Source organism: Athene noctua, chromosome 28 (genome assembly GCF_965140245.1).
Source record: "Athene noctua chromosome 28, bAthNoc1.hap1.1, whole genome shotgun sequence".
NCBI lineage: Eukaryota > Metazoa > Chordata > Aves > Strigiformes > Strigidae > Athene > Athene noctua.
The window spans coordinates 5,249,917-5,275,205 of NC_134064.1; the positions used below are offsets into that span (position 1 = coordinate 5,249,917).

Consider the following 25,289-nt stretch of genomic DNA (forward strand, 5'->3'; position numbering starts at 1 on the left):
GGCTGCTCTCCCCGGGCTCTCGCCGCTTTTCCCAAAGCCCTTCCAAGGCGCCGGCCTGATCCCGGCACCGGGCGGGAACGGCCGCACCGACGGGCCAAATCCGGCCGCGTCCACCCAAAGCGTCGCTCACTTCTTCCTCTCCCTTAGCATCTGCCCCAGCCCCAGGGCGAGCAAAGGGGTACCCCCCCCCGGCCCCCCCATTCCCCAACCCCCCGACACCCCAAGGGACGGGGCGGGGCCGGGGGCCGGGACACGGACACCCCGCGGGCCGGGACACAAAGGCCGGGGGCTGCGCCGGGGCGGGCCGATGCGCGGGTGCGGGGCTCCAGGCTCCTCCTCCTCCTCCTCCTCCTCCTCCTCCTCCTCCTCCTCCTCCTCCTCCTCCTCCTCCCGCCGCCGCGCCGGGGATGCTGCTGCCGGGCGCGCACCGAGAGCCCCGCGGAGCGCTGCGCGGCCGCGCAGAGGAGCCAGCGGCCACCCGAGGTGGGCCAAGCCCCGCGGCTGGGCACGGGGGGGAGAGGGGGAGCGGTGGGGGGGGGAAACTGCCCCGGGGAGCCCCGGGCAGGGGACGGGGCCGAGCGGCGCGGCCGGGCCTCCCCCCGCCGGGCGCGGGGACCGCTCCGGGGTTAAGCGGCCGCGGTGCCCCCGGGGATGCGCAGCGCGGCGACGGTCCCGGCTCCGACTCTGCGGGGCTCGGGCCCAAAGGCTCGGAGCCGCTGGCCAAGCCCGCGGGGTCGGTGCTGCCCGGGAGAGCGGCTTAAATGGAGTGTGTGTGTGTGTGTGTGTGTGTGTGTGTGCCCCCCCCCGCCGCCACCCCCCGGCCGCGCATCCCTCTGCCAGGTCGGAGCCGCCAGCAGCTCCCCCAGGGCTCAGCTCCCGTTTTTTTTTTCACTTCCCTCTGAAGTCTGGAAAACTTCTTTTCAAGGCAGCGAGAAAATTCTGCGTGTTCAGCACCTTGGTTCAGGCTGCTTCTGGTTACCCAGACCCCAAACTCTCCGGGAAGAGAAAAGACGGAACAAGATGCCTTTTGGTTTGGTGTCCTCAGCCCTGAGCCACCCGCGGGGAAGGGGCTGCCCGCCCGTGGTGGCAATGATTTGCCCGCGGGTGGGTGGTAGGATGGGCAGCAAGCCGGTGGGCAGCGGGGGGGGGTGTGTGAGGATTAGCAGGCGCAGAGGTTGCGGCTTGCGCGGGCATCGGGTCCCTCAGTGTGCCGGGATGTGGGTGCCATCGCGTGAGCGCGCAGCCAGGTGTCTCTGGAAGGGTTTTTGCCTTTCCCTGGGTGCCCACTGGCACGGCCGGGCAGAGCAGCCGGAGCTTCCCCCGGTGGGGGTGGGTGGGTGCAGGGTCTGGGCCTGGTTTTGCGCACAGGTAAACGCGGAGGGGTGGGTGGTGGGGGTGTCAGTGCTGAGCGGAGGATGCGCCGCTCTCGGGGGGTGCCAGCCCAGGTCCTGCCAAGCCAGGGATCAACTTCTGCCTCCCAAAGCGGCGCGGGAGGCTTGCGGGGGGCTGTGGCAGAAGTGAACCCTGGGCTGTCGCTTCTCACCCCGCTGACGCTCTGCGGTCGGTGCCAGATGGGTACAGCCCGGCAGCTGCTGGCGCCGGGGGGGTCACAAGCTCGGAGCCGGGTGCCCAGCTCGGGGCACGCTGCTCCCTCCCTCACTGACAGCTGAGGGGTTCGTCTCTCGCCCTCTCCGAAGGGGCTGGCTGCCGGCTCGGGCTCCACAGAGAGCCCCTCGCTGGTTCTCACGCCTCGGGAGCGTTTGGCCCTGGGTACGGGTTCCCAGGGCTGTGGCAGGAGGGTCCCCCCCCACAAAAATTTGCCCTGGGATTGTGGGGGAGCCCTGTCAGCTCCCATCCAGCCCCCCCCCCGCCCTGATTCCCCCTGCACGGCTCTGCCCACACACCTCGATCCCAGCTGCAGTGGTGGCACCATCGCAGCCCTGACACGAGCCCCTCTTCCTTGGGGAGTTTGCATTTGGTTTCCCGCTGTCCCCTTCTGCCACCCCCCCTGCCCCGGCCCTGGTGTCAGCCCCTTCCAGCCGTGCCAAGCCCTGGGCACCTCCTCAGCCGAGGCTGCCCCAGCAGAGCAGCGCTGAGGGGGTTTCTCCGTGTGTTCACAAGTGAGCTGAGGCCTGTGAGCTCCTTACATGTGTGACTCCGTGTGCTCCCCGCAGAGGGACCAGCACCTGACCCATTTTCCTGAGCAGGCTCACGTTTCCGCGGTAGTTACCACGGCCGTCCAAATTCCTCCCCAGAGCTTGTTTTCCACACCGACGGCTGCGGCAAGTGGAATAACCAACAGGAAAAAAAGTCCTCGCGTGTCGCCACTGCCCGTCCTCCTGACACCACCCCTCCGGCCGCTGATTAACCTCCCTTTGAAATCACTGCTGGGGCAGAGCCAGCCCGGCTGCTCCTCGCCTGGTCCCAGCCTCCCACACCAGCCTGCGGTCACGGCCACGCACCGTCGCACACCATCCCCCGGGCCCCTCCGTGTCACCCTGCGCTGAGCTGCCCAGCTCACACCCACACCCGCAGCCAGGTTTTTCCGAGGGCCCGCGGAGGCCTCCGTTAGCCATCCCGCAGGATCCCCCCCTGCAATGAATCACCAGGGCCATTAATCTGGCGGACAAAGAATTGGAAGTGCAAAAACCACCGGTGCAATCGGCGCTGGGGGGCAATTAATGGCAGCTGCAAAAGTGCACTCAGGAACACAATCGCAGGCTCGGGGGGATGCTCTCAGCTCCCTGCCAGGCCTCCAAGCACACGCTCGAGCGGCTGCGCTGGCCGCCGTGGCAGCTCCCTCACCCTCAGAGCCCCCAGCTGTGCCGGTGCCCCTCCTGCTCCCCGGATGACCCCCCTCCTCTTGGCACCGCAGGCTGCTAAATTGGTCTTGAGTCTTTCTTTTTTTTTTTTTTTTTTCTTTCCACCCACCCCTTAGTCACTCTTCCCTGGCAGGCAGCGCTGCGGAGCGGTGGGAGGCAAATGAATGTGAAACTCAGGCAGGAAAATGAGATTTCAAGCAAAGCCAGCTCCCCTGCGAGGCACCGAAGCGGGCGCAGGGACTTCCAGGGGAGGCTTCCCGTGCCGAGGGTGTGGGGGGCAGACCCCCACCCCGGCTGGGGCAGAGGAGCCGCGGCACCTGAGCAAGGGGGAGGCCGAGCCCTTGCGGATGCGCCGCTGCAGAGCGGGGACAGGGATGCGGGGCCAGGGATGCTGTCCCAGCGAGCTGCTGCGCTCCCAGCCCGCACCTCCCGCTGACCTTGCTCTGATGAGATCCTTGGCCCTAAATCGCTATTTCTTCCCCTTTTTGAAAGCCTCCGTTTCGCTGCGGGCAGGTAGAGTCATGCTCAGCACACGCTCAGGTGAGGCATCTGCGGCATGCAGAGAGGTGGGCAGCCGCAGAGCAGCCGCTCTCGGGGCGGCAGGGAGCAAAACCCAGCCGAGGGCTGGATCCGTATCTGCTTTCCTTGAGACCATTCACAAACCCGTCCCCACCTCCGACAGCGAGAGCCGAGCTCCAGGCTGGCTCCCCGGGACACTCAGTCACCCACAGACATCCCGGCAGAGCTCAGAGCCCGTGGTGCAAGGTGCTGCGTGGACAAGTGTGAAAAGATAGTAGCACTGCTGCCGTTAAAGGAAACGGGTGCTAAAATTGCTCCTCGAAGCAGCACAGACTGGCGGAGACAGGACTGTGGCCCTGTACTGCTCGATCACGGAGCCACAGGGGCTGCCCGTGCCCTGCACCCCGAGGTGTGGGACCTTGATCCTCCAGCGCTTAGAAAAAGCTCAGCCCCGATAGGAAACGTGGTGGCTTTTTTTCTTCCAGTCCCCCTAACCACTGACTTGCGTGTGTGCTTAGAAATATTTTCTTGGAAGGTCTTAAAAAATCCCCTCCTAGCTCGTTTATTTGATGATGTCTGTTTACCGGCTGCTCTTGGGTTTGCTGTTGGGTTTTTTTTTTCCAGACCTGTAGGTATAAGGCAGCAGAGAATCTCCTCTGTGGAGGGCAGCAGGATGCAGGGAAGAGGCAGAGAGCGCCCGGGATGGGGAGAGCAGCGGTGAAGGCGTGAGGCTGGGAGCGGGCAGGACCTACGTGGACGATTGCCATGAGGGATTAGTTAAAAATAGCAGGGAATGTACAAAGATTTGGCACGTGGGTCCCAAAGTCTTTCCTATACAGATTGTTCGCGTCTACTGGGGTCTTGTGCTTGCTCCCTGAATTAAGAAGAGGCCCTCCCTGAGCAGGAAGGCTTGACAGATTGTTGATGGGAAGCCCTGACCCACGTGGCCATCGCCTGGTCCGGGAGGGCAAAATCTGGGGGAAGGGGACACCCCATGGCATAAACAGGGCTGGGATTGTTCCAGAGCTGCAGGAGCAAATGCTGATCCCGCATTGTTTTGCAACCAGTCTCCTCAACAGCAGCGTTCCGGTTCAGACCTTCCTCTTCCTCACGCACAGTTTTCCTCCTGAGCTGAAAGATCTCCATTTCTCCCCTTAGCGGCGTCAGGCCTCTGTGAAAGCGAGCTCCTTCCAGCAGAGGGTAGCAATGCATGTGCACGCTCTCCTCTTTAGAATAAGAGGATTTTTAATCATTTATTAAAGAGCCTCATCCCCCGAGCCCCTGACTTTTGGAGGAATAGGGCATTGGCAGTGCTCAGGCTCAGACCTGCGGGCTTGGCTCCCTCTTGCTGGAAGAAGAAAAACCTCCAAAAGGTCCATTTTAACTTGTCGTCGTGCAACGACACGGGGCTATTTGCCATCAATTTCCTCAGAGGAGCTTATCGAGGTTTCCTAGCCGCAGAATGGGTGAATTTGGCCACTTGCCATATCGCCTCAGCGAAGATAACTCTGTCGGAGGTTCTAGCTCAGAATGCAAGTTGGAAGGAACACTTAGATATTTAATTGCCTTTTAGCAAGACATCAGCCAGAACAGTCTCAACAGACATGCTCCTCTGAAATGCAAGTGCCTGTGTTTATTTTTTTTAAACAATTAAATGACATCTCTGTAAGCCAGTTATGGATGATCTCCTTTAAAGGTTAATTGAATATTCCTTGCAACTTTGATGTACATTTCTCTTTTGAGAGAACTGCTCTAGTTGGCAGCCAGGCATTAAAGGGGTGGTTTTCACAACGGGCCAAGTTGGAAAAAAAAAAAAAAAAAAAAGAGGAGGAGGAAAATAGGAAGCGAGAACTGAATTTGCCTTTTTTTAATTCTGTGGCTGCACTGAATCCTGGTTGAGCAGAGCAGGGATAGGGACATGTATCACTCTGGAAAGCAGGAGAGGGAGTTGAAGGATGAGAAGAGACAGCAGCAGCGCAGCAGATGCTTTTCCCAGCAAGGACTGAGGTTGGCTCTTCATCAAGATGCAGAAGTTGCCTTTTCTCAGCTGCCACTTGGCTGTGCATCATGCAGGGTACGAAAATACCCAGCATTTAGGCATAACTGGTATCACAAACAAGGAAGGACAGCACAGAAATAATGCACGGCTTAGTTCTGGAGCTCAGGTGGTGTGAAGTCAAGCACAGACTTGACATGGAGAAGTTCAGTTTGCTGGAAGATCTTTAGGTCCTACCTTGGAGAAATTCTTCCTCTGATGCTCACAGCCTTCCTGACTGCTAAGGACAGAGACTGAGGGTTTTCAGCTGCTGCCAGGGTCAGTTATTCCCCCTCCTGTTTCTCAGGGAAGCAGCCGAAGCTTCCCACTGCAGCAGGCAGTTTCCAGCCCATGACTTCAGGAGTATGTCCTGAGAGAACCAGCCCTACCTCACCCCCTGGCTGCTCCTGTCCTGAGCAACCTGGCCGTCACCAGGGAGAAAAGAGCCAGGGAGAGCAGACGGAGGGTCCCTGCGCCCTGACAGTGCTCATGTTGCACATGAACCCAACAAGGCTGAGAGAGAAGCAGCACGGATTTGTTTTATACCCAGTCACACCAAGGAGGTGCCAAAAGGAAGGTGAAGGTCCAGAGAGGAGACCCAGCTGCACCTCCTGAACGCTTACATGGGAAAGTGGACCAGGAGGCAACACGGGCCTTGCTCCTGCTGCTTTTCAACTGCTTGGGAGAGGAGGAGAGACAATAAAAAGCAAGAAGATTGCAAACAGAGCCCTGTCTCCATGGCAGCCTGCAGCTCCACTTCTAAATTTTCCCCGTACATGAAGAGGATGCTTCTCCCCTGTGTGCTCTTGGGGGAGTTTTGAGGCAGAAAGAGCCTTAGTCCAGGTATTTCCTGGTGGCTGCCAAGGGACTGGCTTGTGGAAGGAATCCTTGGTGCTACCACATTGTCATAACCTGGGGGAAACGGGCTCGCTGTCCCTCATTTATCCATAAATAGGGGGACAGAGGAAGACACATGCAAAGCCTGTGGAAGCGGAAAGCTGGGAGGAGAAGTATTTAGGGCTCATCTCAAGTTACATGAAGTTCTTGCTATTTTTAGCTGGACAGACGAACCCTTTCCATCAATTAGACCCCAGAGACAGCGCGTGGGAGACGTGCGGGACACCAAAGCTCACTGGTCTGGCGCTGACAGGGGCTGCGGCGATGCGGAGTCGCCCCGGGCACAGACCTCGCCCCACAGGAGGAATTAAAGGACAACACCTCTGCCGCTTCCCAACCACACTCAGAGGCACCCGCAAGATGCTCGGAGGCACTGAGCTGCCTAGCGCAAGCCAGTCCTTTGCTACCAGTGTTTTTGGATGCCCCCCCCCCCCCCCCCCGGCCCCGCTCACACCCTGGCAGATTGTGTTTTACAGGTCAGAAATAGATGCGCGAGAAGGGGCCTCGCAGATCCCAAGTGAAAGCCGTGCTCAGCTGTCACCCACCCCGGCACCAGCTGCCAGCCCCAGACGGTTCCCAAAATAACTAACCCGTGGCGGGGGTGCGAGGGCCCCCTCGCCCTCCTCCAAGGGAAGCAGCGGTTGTTTTGTGCCTGTCAGCCTGGCGGGGACGAGCTGCCGTGGACGGTACCTTCTGCAAGGTCCTCCCTGGGTACAAGAGCCACTTCTCTCCCCGACAGCATCCCCGGGCTGTCAAACCCCTCCCCGAAACTTGCCCCGTTAACAGAAGGATCCTGCGAGCAGCCGGCGGGGACCAAGCGGGTGCTGGTGACCCGGGTGTCGGGGCACAGGGGGGTCTCGGCTCCGTCCCGCGGATTGATGGTGCCGCTCGTGGGAGGGGGGTGAATTTGCCAGTCTGGAGGTGGTGGCCGTTCCCCGGTGCCAGTGTGGTCATTCCGACGTGCCCACCACAGCCCCGGCGAGTCCGCAAACCTGCCAGAGACATAAGCAAAGACCAGAGGATTTCTGAGTTCCCAATTAGCACAGCTTTAATTGCAGTATTAGTTGCTCATTAGCGGGAAAAGCCAGATGCTGTTAGGAATTAGGTAAAGCTGAAAAGATCTTTCTCTCCACCCCAGGAATATTTAACTATGTCTCATACAAGCATTTCCTTCGTACCCGGAGCATGACTGATATGACTCGTGTGGGTGCTGAGCTCGGGTGTTGAATCACTGCGGAGCTCTGACACCCGTGTGCCGTGGGGCCGCTGGCAGGAGCGGGGCAGCGGCTGTGGGGAGACCCTGGAGACCCTGGGCATCGCTGGGTGGCACAGGGAGGGGGGGTGACTTCACGTGTGGTCGAGTGAAGGTGCGGAGCCGGAGGGTCGCGGAGTTGTATTTAACCTGGAACAAAGTGATTCCGGGCTCTGGTCTGAGCAGGGAGGTGCGGGATGTCGTGGGTAGGACTGAGGAAAATTATTTGTGGAAATTTACGGCATCAGGAGCATAAAGAGGAGCTACGGACCAAGCCAAGGTGGTAATAACGTGGGGCAGGGATATTCCCACAATGCCCTGCTGCGGCTGTGCTCGCAGCGCATCTTGGGAACAACCCTCCCCGAGGCCGGAGGGGCCCAGGGACAGGAGGGAGGCCGGGACCGTCTCAGGCCCAGCTCCTGATAACGTGTTCGGCTTCGCTTGCGTCTGAGGCTGTTTAACATAAAGCGCAGCTGCGCGGGGGAGAGCCGGGGCACGCCGGCACCAGAAATCCCCCGGTGCTCTGCGTACAGAAAACACGGGCTGGCTCTGTAAACAGCCCCGGCTCGTTCCGTCAGCACGGGCCGGCCAGGGAGCATCAGCACCCCGGCACGGCCTTCCCAAAGCGGCCCGCTGGCCGGGAGCAGGTTAAGCAGGTGATGGTTTTTCCTCCGTCGCCGCATCGTTCAGTGAGCTGCCGAGCCCGGGGGTGGGTTACGCTGCCCCAGCCCAGCCCTCTCTCACTTTGCTCATCTCCCGACCTTCCCGCAGGCTGCCAGAGCAAACGCCAGCTTTCCCTGGGAATAAATGGCTGCTGGCTGAGGTTGCAGCCTTTCAGCCACCACCACCAAGGTTTGTCTCATTTTAAGTCCCTCTCGGGCTAGGGAGACAGAAACAATAATGCATCATGTTTTCTAGCCCACGTATTTGCTGGTGCCATTAGTTTGTGCTCAGGCTAACTGTCCAGTAAGCATTTGCTGGAGAGAAAGCACGGGGCTCTGCAGAAACGCAGACGTTGAAGGTCTTTGCTGACTTACACCAATTTTCTGTGGGTTGAGCAATCATCCCCAGGCAGGGGCAGGAGCCTCCCCCTGCTCAGCCAGGGCTCCCGCCCAAGGGAAATGCCGTCGTCTCCCCACGGAGGGACCAGACAGCACAGCGGGTGGTGAGCCGGTACCTTCGAAAGCTCCTTCTGCCAATATGATTCACTGTTACTTTGAGAAATTCCTCTTATTCTAGTACTGGCTTCCCCAAGCCAGTCACCTCGGTGTCACCTACATCATCACACAGATGATTTCACCCTGATCTCCCATTAAAGCCACTTGTTGATCATCCCCGGTCGGGCTTGGTGCCTCGATTGCTCGATGGGTAGAAGAGTTGTACACAGCTCCTTCAAGCTCTTTCCAAAGCTGATGCTGAACTCAGCGTTGATCTTTGGCTTTTCCATCAAGGCTGGCGGGAAGAAGGGCGGCGTAAGTGACCTTGACCTGAGCCAGTAGCTGGGTGCGAAGAGGCAGCGCTCGGTGCTGCCGAGGGGTTTATAAACAGCCGTGGATCACCTTTTGCTGCTTTTTCCCCTGTTGAGCAGTTGCACCTTCACGTCCAGGGCCTGCAGCAGGATCACTGGTCGGGGTGTAAAAGCCCAGCTGCCAGGGGACACTGGCAGAGGCACAGCCCAGGCTACGGCTGCTGCGCTGGCGTGGAGCCCACCCAGGTCCCTGCCAACGCCACTGCGGGCTCCTCTAACAAGCACCAGGCAGTGGGTGTGAATTCTCTCAGTGTTCATTGAAATAACATTAAGTGTGATGGACTCCTGGGCTATTAGAGTGGATGTAACATGTAATTGAGGCTGGTTATTCTTCATCTGGAGTGTCCCCCTTCACTAATGGCAAATCAGGGCAGAACACATGGTGTGCGCTTTGTGAATCCCGGACTCAATTCACTCCCTGCCTCCGATCAGAATGATCCCAATGAATGTCAATGAATGAGTGGGGGACAATGAATTAGAGTGAATGAAAGCCTTGTAATGGGGCCCTTCGCCAGCACCGAGCCACAATGGGGCACCACAAGGACGGCGTCTGCCTGGGCGGTGTTTGAATTCATCCCCATTAGCACAATTAGGGTGAAGATTACAGGGTGGGGGCAAGGTCGGCTCTGCTGATGGGGCTCTCCAAGCCTTCTTGCTGCCATTTCTTTGGAGACCGAAATGAGCATGTTTTGGAGAGCCTGGCCCCAGCTGGGCAGGGGGACAGCGGGCTGAGCTCGTCAGTCCGAGCAGAGACAGGCAGATGCTCACGCAGCCCAGGGTGGGTCTGTCTCATCAGCCTGCTCTTTGTTAGCTGAGGGGGGGGAGGTTTGACAGGTCGAAAAATCAGAACCCCACTTTGATTGCAGATCCCAAAGCCAGCTCAGGGGGATTGCCGCACTCCCGAGTTTTGGATGAAGCCTTTCTCTTCATTAAAACATAAGTCAGATGCTCCAGGTAGCACATGCATGGCTTTTCACCGTGGAAATGCTCACATTTTCCCCCGGGGCCACATTCCTGGTGTCTCAAAGACCCAGATCACTGAGTAAAACAGGGGTACATCACCTGGCAGCGATCGAGGGAAAGAGGAAGGAGGCTGCTCCTGCATCCAGGCTCTTGGCAGCTGCTGCTGCTTCTGTATTATCTCTGCATCTCCCAACAAACACCTAAATGTGTGGGTGCATCTGCACAGAAATGATGAATAATAATTCAAGAGGGAAAAAGAGTAGGCGAGAGAGTGCAGGGGAGAAGGAAGCTTTCGCATACTGAGGGGAGAAGAACTGGATCAGCAGGGAGGGAGTAACACTGCGAAGCCTGGAAGGAAAAGAAGGCTCTGAGGAAGGTGGCCTGTCTGGGGACGGCAGAGAGAAAGCTACTGCCTGTGAAAACTCAGCAAGGAAGAGGGAAAGGCTTCAAAGAAACTGTGCTGCAAGGAGATAAGATTAAATTCCTGCAGCCCATTCAGAAAGGAGGCGGTGGGGAGAGCCGCTCTCCCACGTGCGATTGCAGGGTAGGCATGACTGCAACGACTGTGGGATGCCATTCATTTTTTTCCCCTCTGTTTCTGCAAAAATAAGAGTGGGTACATCCACGCGTTCAGCCCCTGATCCCGTGGGTTTGGCCCACGCTGCAGGATGGTTTATTTATTGGGGGTCCATCCAGTGCCGGACCCCCGCGCCTCCCGCCACTCCACCGCAGGGGGCGAAGAGCCCCACGAAGGGTCAGGGAGCGCAGGCGCTGCCCCTCAGCACGACTCACCCCGGGGGTCCGGCCAACACGGGGCTCGTGCCGACGCCCCGGCCCCCTCCCCACCACGGCACGGACAAAAGAGCTCTTGAAGGGCTCATTTGCCGGAGGCGGCAGAGCGAGAGGAAAAGGCTTGTGTCTTGTCTGGCTTTCTGCCCTCGTTAATTGGTGAGTATCAGGGCAAATCCTGTTTCAGAGCAATCGCATTTAGCACAGAGAGCCAGGCAAGGCCAGGAGCTGAGCTGGGGAGAGGGGGGGATGCTGCAGCTTTCGGCTTCAGGGACAGAGAGAGGCCGATACGGTGGCATCACGCACAGACCTGCAGCCGACAACGTGCGCAGCCCCGTGCACCTCCACGCTGCCCCTCGCCGGGCCGTGAGAGCCCCGCGTGTGCCCAGGGCTGTGGTGCCACACACCCCCCTCACCCAGGCACACCCCCCCCTCTCCAGCAGCCTCCCCACAGGCTGGGGCACCCAACGCTGCTTTTTGGTTGGTTGGTTGGTTGTTTTTTTTTCCCCAGGCCCCTTTTACCCTTCGCAGCACGGCTAACCTCACTGAACCGTGGCTGTTGCCAAGCATGGAAAAACCCTTAAAATATACATATATGCGCACGCATCTAAATATATACCTACGTGCATAACGACTAGTTTTTGTTTGGCTCAGCAAACAGACCTGGCTCCCAGAGTCAGATTTAACCTAGGGGAAGATGTGCCACAGAGGAAGCAAGGAAGGAGGACAAGTCTGGTCCCCTCGTTTTTGGAGGTGCCTCGAAGCTGGAGCAGAATCCTGTGCCCTCTGCTCGCTCGGTGGGCTCCCAGCTGTGCCGTCTCCCAGAGCCTTTCTCTTTCCACTAACGCTGTGCGTGAATGCCAACTCCTCCACGGCTTTCAAAGTGTTCATTTTTAAATCGAAAGAAGGAAGAAGGAGAAAAAGACATGCCCAACCCTCTCAGGCATGTGTAGGAGGGCTGGGATTGATCGGAACGCCTCCTGCCAAGAGGCTGCAAAGTCCCACCTCTCCCTCCCCACATTTCTCCTCTCTCCTGCAGGCGCCCCAAAAATCCAAGGGTGCGTCTATCCAAGGGTGCTCTGGCCATGGCGACAGCAAGCCCGGCATCCCCGGGGCAGTGGGTCCCTGCACCCTGTGCTGCTCCACGTTTTAAGGCACCAAACCTCCCCGATGCCTCTGCTATAGGTGCACGTAGATACGGCGGCTGCTTTCCCCCAGCTTGCTCGCACATGTTGGACGCTGCTGCCTCCGAGATGCTGTCGCCGTAGTTGGCAGCTTTGCTGCTGTGACACTGCCTTTCCCCTTCTGCAGGCGCATACACACGAGCCTGGTGTCGGGAACACACGCTGGCAGAGCGGCCTCCTGTGCCAATTATCCTGTTCCCCGCAGCGATTCCTCCCCCTCCGCGCCCATTACGCCTCTTACTCTGTAAAAATGAATGAAGCCAAAGTCATCGATCACTTTTGGCGTATCGGCATCCAGGCAGCAGCTCAGATCTCAGTTCTTACTTCTCTTAATCTACCAAAAATGGATTTAGGGATTAAAGCGGATATCCTGTCTTTCTGGGACTTTTCTTTGACACTTAATCAATCTGGGTCCTCAGGGCACAGAGAAAAAGACAACATAAAGCTGAGGGATGAGCGCAGGTCCGTGTTAGCCTGTTCAGGATGCGGAGGAGCCCGTGCTGGAGCAGGAGTAAGGCAGGACGTAATGAAAAAAGGGAAAAATATAGAAGTAACTCTCCAGGCCTCGAGGTTGAGGCAGCGAGGATGCCCTGGCACACCGTGCCTGCACCCTCCATCTGCCCACCCTCTCCCGGCAGACCCCGAGCACTCTCCTGCTGTCGGGTGATATTTTACCCCCGGGACACCTGCTCGGGTGATGGGACCCCAGCACAGGGCAGCTCTGGAGGAGACCTGGGCCACGCAGCACCGGTGCTGCTGAGGGTGGAAGCTTTGAGCTGTTCTGCACAGAGCAGAGAGCAAAAACGTTTCCAATCTCGTCATCCTGCGCAAGCGGGATTTATCTCGTTTTGATCATGCACTAACTTCTGCCTACCAGCGGCTCTTCCCCCTTCTCTCCACCTCACCCTTTAATTATCCAAATGGAAGGTGCATCTCCATTATAGCCCTGACACGGGAGCCAAGCGTCACAAAGGCCACCAAGAGCTGGGTTTTTTCCTTCCACCCCCCCGCCACAGCAAAGACAATTAACGCACAGCCCCACATACCTCTGAACCGCAGTCACAATACTCAGCACACGCGTAATGCCTCTCGCTGTCTTCCTAAGAGCTGCACAGACATTAAGCATAATTAAGCCTCACAACATCCCTTTTCAGGCAGGTTAAGAGGAGCACTGAAAATGGGAGAGAAATCAGGGAGCGACGGGTTGATGCGGGAGAGATTGTGACTGCAGCTGAGCGCAGCTGTCGGGAGACGGGACCCACCCGGCACGGAACAAGCAGGAGGCACGGGCGCTTGTTGAAATTTGTCTATTTAGCACACACAGATCACTGAAATCCCTTTTTCTCATCTCCTTATTTTTACCCAGTGGCTCCCAACCAGCCCCCAGGCACGGGGCGGGATGTGCCCAGCCGGCCGGGAGCTGTGCCACGGTGGGTGCCAGCCAGCCTGGGGGACGCAGGCGCCTCGTGGGAGGCTCCTGGAGCCGTCGTTTGGCACAGGGGGAAGCCCTGCGCTTCCCTGTCTTCCTCATCAGCCACCCTCCTTCAGTGAGGCCTGTGCGGATGGGGAAGGGCAGCCCTGGGCTGGCAGCAGGGTACCAGCCTCGGCAAGAGTCCCCTCTCCCTTTGCACGCACCTGAGGACTGACCACACACCCCCCGCACGACACACGCTGGCCCAGCCCTGGACACACACACAGGGAAATGCACAAACAGAGGTGCCCACGTGCCCTTTGCGCAAGCCCTTTGGCGTGCTGATGCCAGCTTGTACCCAGAGAGAATCCCAGAATCATCTGGGTGGCAAAAGCCCTTGCAGCTCCTCCAGCCCAACCATGACCCTCCCCCTGACCCTTCCCAACTCCCCCAGATCCCTCAGCGCTGGCTCAGCCCGACTCTTCAACCCCCCCAGGGATCCCGGGGACTCCCCCCTGCCCTGGGCAGCCCATTCCAACGCCCAACAGCCCCTTCTGCACAGAAATCCTTCCTCAGAGCCAGCCTGACCCTGCCCTGGGCAGCTTGAGGCCATTCCCTCGGGGCCTGGCGCTGGGGCCTTGGCTCCAGAGACTCATCCCCCCTCTCTGCCCCCTCCTGGCAGGGAGTTGCAGAGGGTGATGCGTGCAAGGTGTGCATTTATTTACACACTCACAGAAACCGCATCCTGCCGATGCCCAGACCACGATGGCAGCACCGCACGCCCCCCCCCAAGCCCCTTTCCCTCACGCTGCTCTCTTTGCCTCCCCCAGGCTCGCAGCTCCCAGGCTCAGCGAGGGCTTTGCTATGATTGCAGCAGCAACCAGCTCTACCCGCTGCCCGGACCCCTCGCCGCACTGTCCAGCCGGGCTCCGCTCCCCCTGCCGCATGCCCCCCGCCCGGGAGCAGCATGGGCAGCGTCAGTAGCCTCATCTCTGGCCACAGCTTCCACAGCAAGCACTGCCGAGCCTCCCAGTACAAGCTCCGCAAGTCATCCCACCTGAAGAAGCTCAACAGGTACTCGGACGGGCTGCTCCGCTTCGGCTTCTCCCAGGACTCCGGCCACAAGTCCAGCTCCAAAAGCAGCAAGAATGAGGACTTCTTTTACATCAAGGTCAGCCAGAAATCTCACGGCTCCCACCGAGCGGACTATACGTCGCTTGCCGGCGGGGAGCTGGGCAGCCAGGCCGGGATGAGCGGCATGGAGTTCGGGACGCCCACACCGCAGAAGCTGATGCCCTTCCCCAGCCCGCTGGAAGTGGTTAGTAGGGGAGATGGCAGCCCCAAAAGTGCCCCCGAAGCGGGTGCAGGTCCCACCACAGGGTTGTCCTGGTCCTAGTCAGGGAGAAGGCTCAGAGAAAATAGTTAGTGCAGAGGAAGCGGGAGGAGAGGGGCAGCAGGGAGGTGCTGGGGGTACTCTGCCACCCCCAGCTTTCAGGAGTTGGGATTAACACTGCAATCCACACCCTTTCATTTCCAAACACCCCCTCAGAGGCAGTTTTAGCCATCAGCATCCTGCCGAGCTTTTGGCCCTTGATGGAGATCTGAGCCATCCCCACCATCCCTGGGGGCAGAAGGGTCTCGGGGGAGGACAGATGACGTGGTGTCGGTCTGTGCTGATGTGGTGTCGGTCTGTGCTGATGGGCTCTGCTCTTCTCCCCAGGGCGCGGAGAAGCCGCCTGCACGACCGACCGCCTTCAAACCGGTGCTGCCCCGGGCCGGCGCCATCCTCCACTCCTCCCCGGAGAACGGGGGTCACCTCTCCCAGCAGCTGCACCCCCCGGACAAATCCAAGGAGCAGGAGCTGAAGCCGGTGCTGTGCTCGGGGGGTCTGTCCGACTCCGGCAGGAACTCCATGTCCAGCCTCCCCACCCACAGCACCAGCAGCAGTTACCAGCTCGACCCCCTTGTCACGCCCATGGGACCCATCAGCCGCTTCGGGGGCTCAGCCCACAACATCTTGCAGTGCGCCATCATCCAGGACAGCAACATGATGAGCCTCAAGGCCATGTCCTTCTCCGACGGGGGCAACAAGATCCTCAACCCCGGCAAAGCCCCCCACCACCACGCCGCTGAGAAGACCACTTGCATCCGTTCGCCCATCTCCACGGACGAGTCCACCATCCAGGAGCTGGAGCAGAAGCTGCTTGAGAGGGAAGGAGAGTTGCAGGAGCTTCAGTCGAGCTTCGAGGAGAAGGAGGTCAGCTCCTGCCAGGTTTATGAAGAGAAGCAGCGGCGCTGCAAGGAAGAGCTGGAGGGCCTCAAGCAGAAGTGCAACAGCAAGCTCAAGCAAACCTCCCAGAAAACCCAGCGGACGCAGCAGGTCCTTCACCTCCAGGTGTTTCAGCTGCAGCAGGAGAAGAAGCAGCTCCGGGAGGAGCTGGAGAACCTCATGAAAGAGCAAAACCTGCTGGAGACCAAGCTGAGGTCCTACGAGAAGGAGAAAACCAGCTTCGCCCCGGCACTGGAGGAGACCCAGTGGGAGGTAAGTGGCACCGGAGCACCAGGAGGTATCTCGGGCTGCCAATGCTGAAAGCAAAGGGTGAACATGGAAGGAGGTAGCTCTGGCACCAGCAATAAACCACTCAGCTCCTCTCCATTTCTCCACCTGCACCCAGGGAGGGTCTAAGCAGAGCAGATGGTGCACGTGCTAAGCCCAGGCTGTAGCAGAGAGATATTAAAGCCAAGGAGAGCCCTAGTCTGTCACGTGGAGGCTCTGTAAGTTATAATCGAAGAGACTCACTGCCCCTCTTAACTCCTTAGCACTTCACATCATATAAGGAAACAACTACTGCATTAAAAACCCCGGTCATTAAAATAACTTGGTGCTTCCAAACTCCGGCGCAGGGTTTTTCAGGCTGCCTGGCCCAAAGGAGCAGTAAAGCTGCCTTCCCCCGTGTAAATAGGAACTACTCGGACTTGCCACGGTCATTTATTAAAGAGCAGTAAAACCTTCCACTCTCTGCTTAAGCTTAATTTTCTCACTGATTGGGTATCGCTGAACAAAGGCCGTTAAACTGCTGAAGATTCAGACGCGAGCCTGCTCACCCGCCCGAATAACACAGACCGGTATTTCCCGGCGGCTGCGCGGGGAGAGGCCTCGCTGCTGCCGGGAGGTGGTCACCTGCGCTCCCTCGCACGCAGGGATTTCTCCTATCGCTTCCAGTATTTTTAGTTTATTTGCATTTTGGAGCCACTTTTCCAGGCTGTCGGCAAGCTCTACCAAAACTATGGCCGGAGGGACCCTCTCAGCGCGGCTGGGTTCCGCCCCCCCAGCGGCTTTCTGGAGGAGCGGCGGTACCAGCCCCGCTTCAGGCTCCCGAGCTGCAGTTTTGTGGGGTGCAGGGTGCAGTTGGGGTCTGCTGGTGAAATGAGCTCTGCGAGTTGAACTGACCTCGTGAGCGGTGGTTTCGGCAAACGTGTTGGACGGGATATTGGGACTTGAGCGCTCCCTCAACACCCTCCAATGCCACACCTCAGCTGAGGGGTGTCAGCCCCTTAAATCCTCCCGGCTGGTCACTAACAGCCCTCCGTGCCAGATGGGGTGTTGATGCATGGAGAGCGTGGGGTCCCCTCCAGCCCCCCGAGAGCCCGGGGCGTTGCTCCCTGTGCTTGGGCATCTCCCTGGATGGGATTTCGTGGCTGAGATCTCCACACGCCGAACCCCAGCTGTGCCCAGCGCGGCTTGCGTGGGGTACTGTGGGTGCTGCGGGCTTTCTCCGAGGCACAGCCCTAACTTGGGTGCTGCATCCCTCCCCACAGGTGTGCCAGAAGTCGGGCGAGATCTCCCTCCTGAAGCAGCAGCTGAAGGAGTCCCAGACAGAGCTCAACACCAAGACCACCGAGATCCTCAGCCTGAAGGCTCAGCTGAAGGAGGTGAGGCTGAAGATGGAAGGGCTGGAGATGAAGACCCAGGACCTGGAGGGCTCCCTGCGCACCAAAGCCATGGAGCTGGAGGTGTGTGAGAACGAGCTCCAGCGCAAGAAGAACGAGTCCGAGCTGCTGAGGGAGAAGGTGAACCTGCTGGAGCAGGAGATCGTGGACCTGCGGACGGAGCTCGCCGTCCTCAAGGAGCAGCTGAGCGAAGCCCGGGAGGTGGCCAGGCCCTGCGCCGTGGTGGATGATGCTCAAGCCCTGCAGGGAGAGGTGGAGAGGCTGAGGGCAGAGCTGAAGGCAGAGCGGGACAACAACGAGCAGATGACCTCCGGCTTCCAGCATGAGCGGCAGACGTGGAAGGAGGAGAAGGAGAAGGTGATTCACTACCAGAAGCAGCTGCAGCAGAGCTACCTGCACATGTACAAGAGGAACCAGAACCTGGAGAAGATGCTCCAGCAGCTTGCCACAGGGGAAGATGGCAAGGAGCCCATCGAGCTGGACATACCCGGCGCTGACGTCCCCTACGAGGACATCATTGCCACCGAGATCTGAGCCAGGTCTGCCTTCTCCTCCTTGCAGCTCGGGCGTCTGTTCCAGGCAAGAAGCGCTGCCCCGCAGCTCGCCCGCGCCCTGTACAGTTCAGATGAGCCGTGTATTTATTAGCGGAGCTGGTGGCCTGGCCACCTCGCCAGCCCCTCTCCCCTCCCCGCATCGCGGCGGTGCCCTCCCCGCCTGTCGTGTTACAAGAGGTGAACAAGCAACTTGTGCCAATGGTGACGTGCCAGCAGCTCCCCCTTGTCCCCGCTGCTACCTCGGCAGCGTCTTTCTGCCCCCTTGTAGGTCTGAGAAGCCGGCGACGGGGGCGGTCAGGGAACAGGACTTCAGCAAATAATCTCCCGTCGGGTAACGAGATGATGCAAAACTCCCAGGGGATGCTCTGCTCCAGGCTCGGAGGGATCCCGTGACGGCACAGCTCTGGGGATGGGGACACCACAGCCCTTCCCACCATCTTCAAGAGGAATCGGCCACGGCACATTTCCAGCCACCCTCTGCCCGCAGCCCGGAGGAAGCTGCTCTCACCCCTCCTGAACCTCCCTCCCGTCAGAGCCGATCGCTGTGGGACCAAGGAGCCACCTCCTGCCGCCAGCGCAGGCTGCACATCCACCTCTCCCATCCTTGGGCTGCTGTAGTGCCTCAGGAAGGACCCACCCAGGCGCCCCCCACCTCGATACAGCCAACACCCCCACCGGAATCACCTTTCACCAACAAGCACAGCCCACCCCGGCCCCTGGCCACAGCCCTCCTCCTCCCCGGACCCGCACGGCCGTGGCGAGCCCAGCGATCCCCGCTGCCGGACAAGGACTCAGTGTCCCCTTCCTCCAGCTGCCAGACGGGCAACTGGATTTAAGAATTCACAGAAATTTCTAAGCCACAGTCTGACCCAAGGAATCGAGGGGGAAATCGGTTGTGTTTGCCCCGTGACCCCACGCACTCCCCCTCGCTCGCTGCCACCGAGGAACCCCGCTGCCTTATCTCCTCCCACGTCCTTACGTCCACGGGATCCCGGCAACAGGAGCTGGTTAAACAAACCCAAACCAACCACGTTGATTTTGTTTTCTGCCCCAGCTCTTCAAAATTCTTCCTGCCACCAGCAAGCGCATAACAAGGCTCCACTGCACGTCACCAGCAGTGACTCTCCTGTCCCCCCCGCAGCTCAGCATGGCCGGGGAGGGAATCAGCCACTGTCCAGCTTGCCAGGGTGGAGGCCTCCAACTGGGACCACTTTGTGCTAGTGCAGAGGTATTTTTACTGCAATATGTCTGTTTTCCCACTAGCAAAGGGGGCACCAGCCCGGGAAGCCCTGTCCCAGTGTTGGGGGGGGGGGGGGGAGGGGTGTCTTGCATGATCCCATGCCACAAATTTGGCCAAGGGCTCAAAGCTGTGCACAAGCAGCAAAATTCAGCATCCCTCACCCCGCTCCAGCCAGCCTGTAACGGCGACACACGGAAACCAGTCTGTGCCTTCTGCCCCTGCCCCCAGACCCCCGCTGGGGCAGCCCGGCCGGTCCCGGCGCTGGCACACAGCACAAGCCGACCCTTAGCCATGGTCCGCTGAGAAAAACCAACCTTCGATCCCCGTTCCAGCCCTGCAGCTGTAGGCCGGGGCCAGGTCAGGTCAGCCAGCCTTTGCCCAGACCTGCTGAAGGATGTTTTGGAGAGCAGAAGGATCAGGGACAAAGGATGGCACGTGGCTGCGCCCCGGCTCGCGAGGCCAGAAGGGATTTTCTGCATCATCCGAGCCATAGCCCTGCACCGAGGGCTCTGCACCCGCGTCGCAGCCAGAGCACAGTGACCAGGAGCTTTCCAGTGCCAGACACACGGGGTGCCAAGGGGAGCAGAGTCCCCCCCCCTCCCCAGGCTGCCCCATCCCCGCAACGCCCAGCCCTGCTCCCGCTGGCCTCAGTGCCACCGTCCCAGGTCCCCGTCGCCCCAGGCAGCCCCGTGTCCCCCCCAGCCAGCGCTGTGTGATGTGATCGCCCGGAGGCATCGACGTGCTGCCTTTGCACAACGCTGTGTGTGACCGTCCGCGTCGCAGCTGTGTCGCTCCCGGTGTGAGCCGCGGCCCCCCCCGCCCGCTCGGCGGCCGGCCACGCTCAGCCTGTACATATAATTATTTTTCTGGAGGTTTTTTTTTGGATGTTATTTCTGGTGACCAATGTAAACTACTGGTAATTTTATGTTTTTATTTATAAATAAATTTTTTAAAACTTACTTAGCCTCTCTGAGGGTTGGCGGCGTTGGGAGGGTTTCCACCACCAGCAAGCAACAATGCAGGATGGCGCTTTGCCATGCCCCTCTCTGGGGCACATCGCTTCCCCCCCAAGCCACAAACCATTTATCACAGCACACCACAGTCCCCTTCGGGGACGTCCTTCCACCTGGCCCTGTTTGTTTCCAGCCCCGCCAGCTCCTTCCCGCATGAGCGAGCGGCGTTATCTCCGCCGTGCAGCTGGGACAACCCATGCATGGAAAAGCAGCAACTTGCCTCCGGCAAACACGGGGGTATCAGAGAGGAGATAATCCACTTGGCCCCGCTCCCAGCCCGCATCCCACGGGCTTCACCCTCCTGCTCTGCACGTGAGACCGATGGGGGATTTTCAGCCCAAACCCCCCAGCCCCAGTGGTCCCCAACTCACCGTCCCCGAGGTGGGCAGGTCCATCTCTTGGGGAGAGACAGAAAAACAATTAAGGAGGAGATACACAGTGGGAAGGCCTCGATGACACTGAGGATGTGTTTTGACTATTTAAGCTCCTCTCCCCACAAATCGACTGATTCAGAGTCTACTTGCCCTGCATGGAACCGGTGGTTTCAGCTCTAAACATCACAGAGCGGGGAAAAGGGGAGACAGGGGGGCAGAAAATCGGGGGGAACACTCAAATCACAGAAAACACTATTCATCCTGACTCCTCTGGCTGTTTCCACGGGGCACTCACCCCACCACTGAGCAAGGGGGGCCCCAAGCCACACCCAAGCTGCTCCGTGCCCCCCAAAAGGGCACCCAGCACCGGCACCCAGCTCCTGCTGATGCTTTCCAGGGAAACCTTGGCTTTGCTCACGCTGCCTGAGGCGTGAGAGAAGTTTATTTTTAGAGCCTTTGAAAACTGCTGAGGAGGAAGGAGATAGAAAGCCACGTGCGAGGGCTCTTTCTCCTGAGCGGCACCTTCTGTTACGAATCCCCTCGGACCATCGCCTGCCCGCTGCGGGGTGCTGCCAGCTCGGCCGAGCCCTTCCCAGGCCCGTCCGTGTATCGGGGTCAGGAGAGCAGGGGGGAGACCCCCGAGCCAGCCGTTATCCCAGGGGACATCCCTGTCCCGCATAGGCCACAACCAAATTGCAAATGCCAGAGCACAGTGGAGACTTACCGGGGCTGAGCAGCAGCAGGAAGAGTCAGGGCAGGTCCGGGAGCAAGAGCAGCATCCCCGAGGGCACACACACCATAAGGACAGCTCCTTGGCAATGCCCAGGACGCTGGGAAGCCAAAACCACAGCCCTGGGAAGCCTGGGATGCTTCTTCCATTAAACCAGGTGAGGGTTGGTGCCACTCCTTTTCCACCAAAAGCCTAATACTGGTGAGAAAAAGCAGTGTCCTCCCCCCAGGCATGGCTCAGAGCATCCTCTGCCTCAGGCAGCAGCAGGAACAGGGTAGCGGCAGTGCCCGGCCCTCGTAGGCCTGTTGCACAATCAGAAACACGGCTCTGGTGTCAGGATGCTGTGAGATCACAAGGAAAGCTGAGCAGTGGAGGACAGCCATGGCCCGGGCAGCCAGGTCCCTGCTGCAACCCCGCTGCTCCATGCCCAAGGGTTCAGGAAGGAGCAGAAGCCCCGATAACACCAGGGTAAAGCCTCGTGGCACCCAGCGCTTCCTCTGTGGGTGGCGGAACATGAACGGGATGGCATCGGCCTGTGCCAGGGCTCCCAGGGGGAGGAAGCGCCCGAGTACGAGGGACACAGTCGGCTCAGGTGTAGGAGGGGGCAAACCAGGAGAAGCAGCAGCAGCTCGTGCACCTCCCCCCAGACACTGGGGTTCCCCACTTCGCCTGTGCTTTGGGTTCACTCTGCTCCAGCTGCCCGAGCACAACCGTCCTCAAACAGGAGTCTGAATTAGTTGTTTTGCTAATCAGCGGATGCAAATAAGCTTCAAGACAGAGAAAAGCTGATTTGCATCTTCTTTTGACACCCCGGTGCCACTGCATCAGTTTCTGGCTATGGGGGGCAGAGTTAGTCCTAAAAATCTCAGCAGAGACAAGACCAGGGCTGCCTTTGAAAGAGCAATTAAATCGAGCCACCTCGTGCTCGCAGGGTGATAGGGGGTTGGAGGCAAAGCTGCTTTTGATGTGCAAATAACCTGCAGCAGCTCTCCCCACCAGCCTGCTCTCCTGCCTTACATCTGCCAGTCCCAACTGAAAACCCAAGGGGCAGGGTGGGGGAAACGTGTCCAATGTTTGCTCTCCTCCCCTCCTGAATGAGCCGACAGCTGGCGGGTGCTTTTCCGAGGGACCCGACTGCCTGACATCAGTTGGCGAAGGGGGATAAGACCCCCAGGCAGTCCTCATTAGTCATTACTAAAAAAAAAAAAAAAAAAAAAAAAAGAAGAAAAAAGAAAACAGCATGTAAATGCATTAAGGCAGCAGCTGGGAGATCAGCACGTCCCATTTAGCATGGTACCTGCTGTCCCCACGCCATGGAGGAGCGGGCTGTTTGCTCAGCGCCGGGACACGGAGCCCGCCGGTGGCTCCTGGCACGGCCCGACGCCACGCAGAGGGGCACCCTTCCCAGGCCTGGCCGTGTATCGGGGTCAGGAGAGCGGGGGGGAGACCTGACCCCGCTCCAGCCCCGCACTCTTCGCTTTCCCACCCCATGGCTGTTCTCAGCTCAGTGCTAAAATAACCGTGCTGCAAGTCCCAGCCTGCTCCCGGGGCCTCCAGCTGACGGGAGCTAAAGCTGCTTCTGTCATTCCCCTCTTCCAGGGCCCTTGTGGCTGCCTGGCAGCTTCCAGGCCGCAGGACAGGGCCCGCGGTCAGGCAGGAGCGCGCCTGTGAGCACAGGGCGACAGCGATGCTCTGCCTGTGGCGGCAGATGCGTTTTGTCCAGCAGCCGGGGAGCACCAGGCGGGCGGACGACAGATTTCTGCCCCGTTCCGAGGCTGCAGGGCCGGAGTAGGAGCCGGCTCGGGCGATGCCGGCAGGAATCCACTCACGCGTGAGAGTCCAGGGAGCGGAGGGGACAGGTCAGAGCTGGATGTTGCCACCAGACCTCTGCCTGACATACGTGCCTCACGAAACCAGCAGTCCTAGAGGTTTAAACAGCCAGTAAGCCTGAATTAAGTCCCCCAGATAAGAGCCTCAGCAGGGTGGTTTTGTGCACAAAACCTCACAAAGCCACGAGAACCAGAGCCAGCCCTCCCCCCAGTCCCCACAAGCGCCATCCAAACTGAAAAGCGTCACCTCTGCTTCCAGCAGGTCTGGTAACTTCTGCAGCCGTTCTTGTGCCGCTGCCTAAATATTTAATTGAAAAAATAACCTTATTTCCAGGTGATACAGGACCTGTTTCAGGTCCTCGTGGACGGCAGCGACATGGCTGCCAAGGGGAAGGGATCCCCGGGCCGCTCGCGCAGTGCCACGCAGCTCCCGGGTGCTGCAGACAAGTTATTTTATCCCCGGCACAAAGCCACCCTCACTATTTTTATTCATCCCAAACCTCCATCTGGCCCGGGTTGAGCCACGCTGTCATGGCTTGCTTGTGCAGCCTGCCCCAAGCCACAAAATACATCTCACTCTTCCCCTTCTGCTCCCATCAGCTGCAAATCAGAGCTTAATTCTAAATACTCTTCTAATCGCAGAATTCCTTTTGCTTTGCTCTGTGACATGGACATTTCAGGAGCCATGTTAGTTATCCATATGCAGGCATCCGAGAGGCACTCACCCACGCTCAGGAATGCTTGTTCAACCTTTGTCCCCAAAACCTGTCACCTGCTGAAGGATTTCAGGAATTCACTGGACTTCGGAATTTCTCCTCTTACTCATGTTTTCAAAACCTGCGTTACTGAGCGCCAAGGGCTGCCATCTGTTCATGAAGTTATTCCTGTGCCCTAACCCTAGGCTCTCTCCCTCAAAACAAACTGTAACTCGGGGTAAATGAGTAGAAAAAGTCAAAAATCACCCAGCCTGACTTTTTTTTAAGCCATCAGACACGTTTTTAGCATACTAGATCCTCCTTCCTCTTCTTCCACCACATTAAACGAACAGTCTTTTCAATCTCTGTGGGACAATCAAAGCAATTATTAATGCTGAGGATACGGGATTTGTAACTTGGTCTCTCCACTGGTGAAAAACACACAGCAGGAACCAGCTTGGACATTTAAATGAGTTCTTTAAAAAATGAGCTAATGTCTTTACCACCTCAATGACTTGTACTTCTGTACAAGAAACAGCTCAATTATAACACAGCACAAACACTTAACGGGAGAAGACCTGAGACAGCCTCGGGCTTTTATCAGTCAGAACAAACTCTGTTTACGGAGCCGGTGTCGGCGCAGCTCAGCACATCAAGGCACGGCTCTTCAGAGTTGAACAGCAAAATCAGCAGAAAGGGCCTTTCTTCCCTTGTTAAGTGACTGGTTTTGATGTGCACGTTGTTCAAAGGAAGGTGTGTTGGGGTTTGCCGCCGCTCTCTGGAGGACAGGGGGAAGGATCCTGGGTCTCCCCGGTTCAGTGTTCTCACCCTCACCAGCCACATCCCTGAAGCAGGGAAACTGGAACAAGTCATCCACGGAGAGGGACCGACACCAGGAATTTAAGCAGAGTTACGCTGCACAGAACACCTGAATAAACCTACCCAGGCCCCTCTCATCCTTACTAGCACTGTTCATCCAGAAATTTAAAGTCAACATACGCCTACAGCTCCTTTTCAAGAAGCCTTTTAAGGTTTCCTAGCCTGGCGCGTGTGGACACAGCGGCATCGTGTCACCTCCAACATCCCTGCAAAGCCCTTCCCCGTGACTGCACCCCCCCTCCCGCAGCACGGAGCCTTCATCTTGAAACCCAAGGGGAAACCCTCTTGTTGTAATGTGGGGGTGCCTCAAGTGGCCCCCACTTTTCACCTCGAAACGGAAGTGAAAAGTGTTTTCAGCACATTAAGAAGTCGTTTCATTCCTGTAACCGGGCAAACGACATCTCGGCCGCTGCTGAAAAAACCTGAAGCTGTTTCCAAACCACAGAATCACAAAAGCTTCCACGTTGTTCAACACCTTCCATATTTAATTTATTTAGATATTCTCTACATTAAAGTATTCTCATGCCAACACTTCCGACCTCCCATCCCTACCTCAAGAAAAATAGACTTGACACAGCTTTAGGGTGGAATGCACTGGAATAAAGTTGCTATTGCGTCCAAGTT

At 58.4% G+C, this 25,289-nt stretch overlaps 1 protein-coding gene across 1 annotated transcript; it reads left to right on the top strand.

The window, feature by feature from the left end:
- Positions 1-386: 386 nt before the first annotated feature.
- On the top strand, positions 387-19,185 carry LZTS1 (leucine zipper tumor suppressor 1). Its single transcript, XM_074928477.1, has 4 exons — positions 387-483; positions 14,231-14,718; positions 15,121-15,942; positions 17,220-19,185. The coding sequence occupies exons 2-4, from the start codon at positions 14,368-14,370 to the stop codon at positions 17,883-17,885; spliced, it is 1,839 nt and encodes a 612-aa protein (XP_074784578.1). The 5' UTR covers positions 387-483; positions 14,231-14,367; the 3' UTR covers positions 17,886-19,185.
- Positions 19,186-25,289: the final 6,104 nt, after the last annotated feature.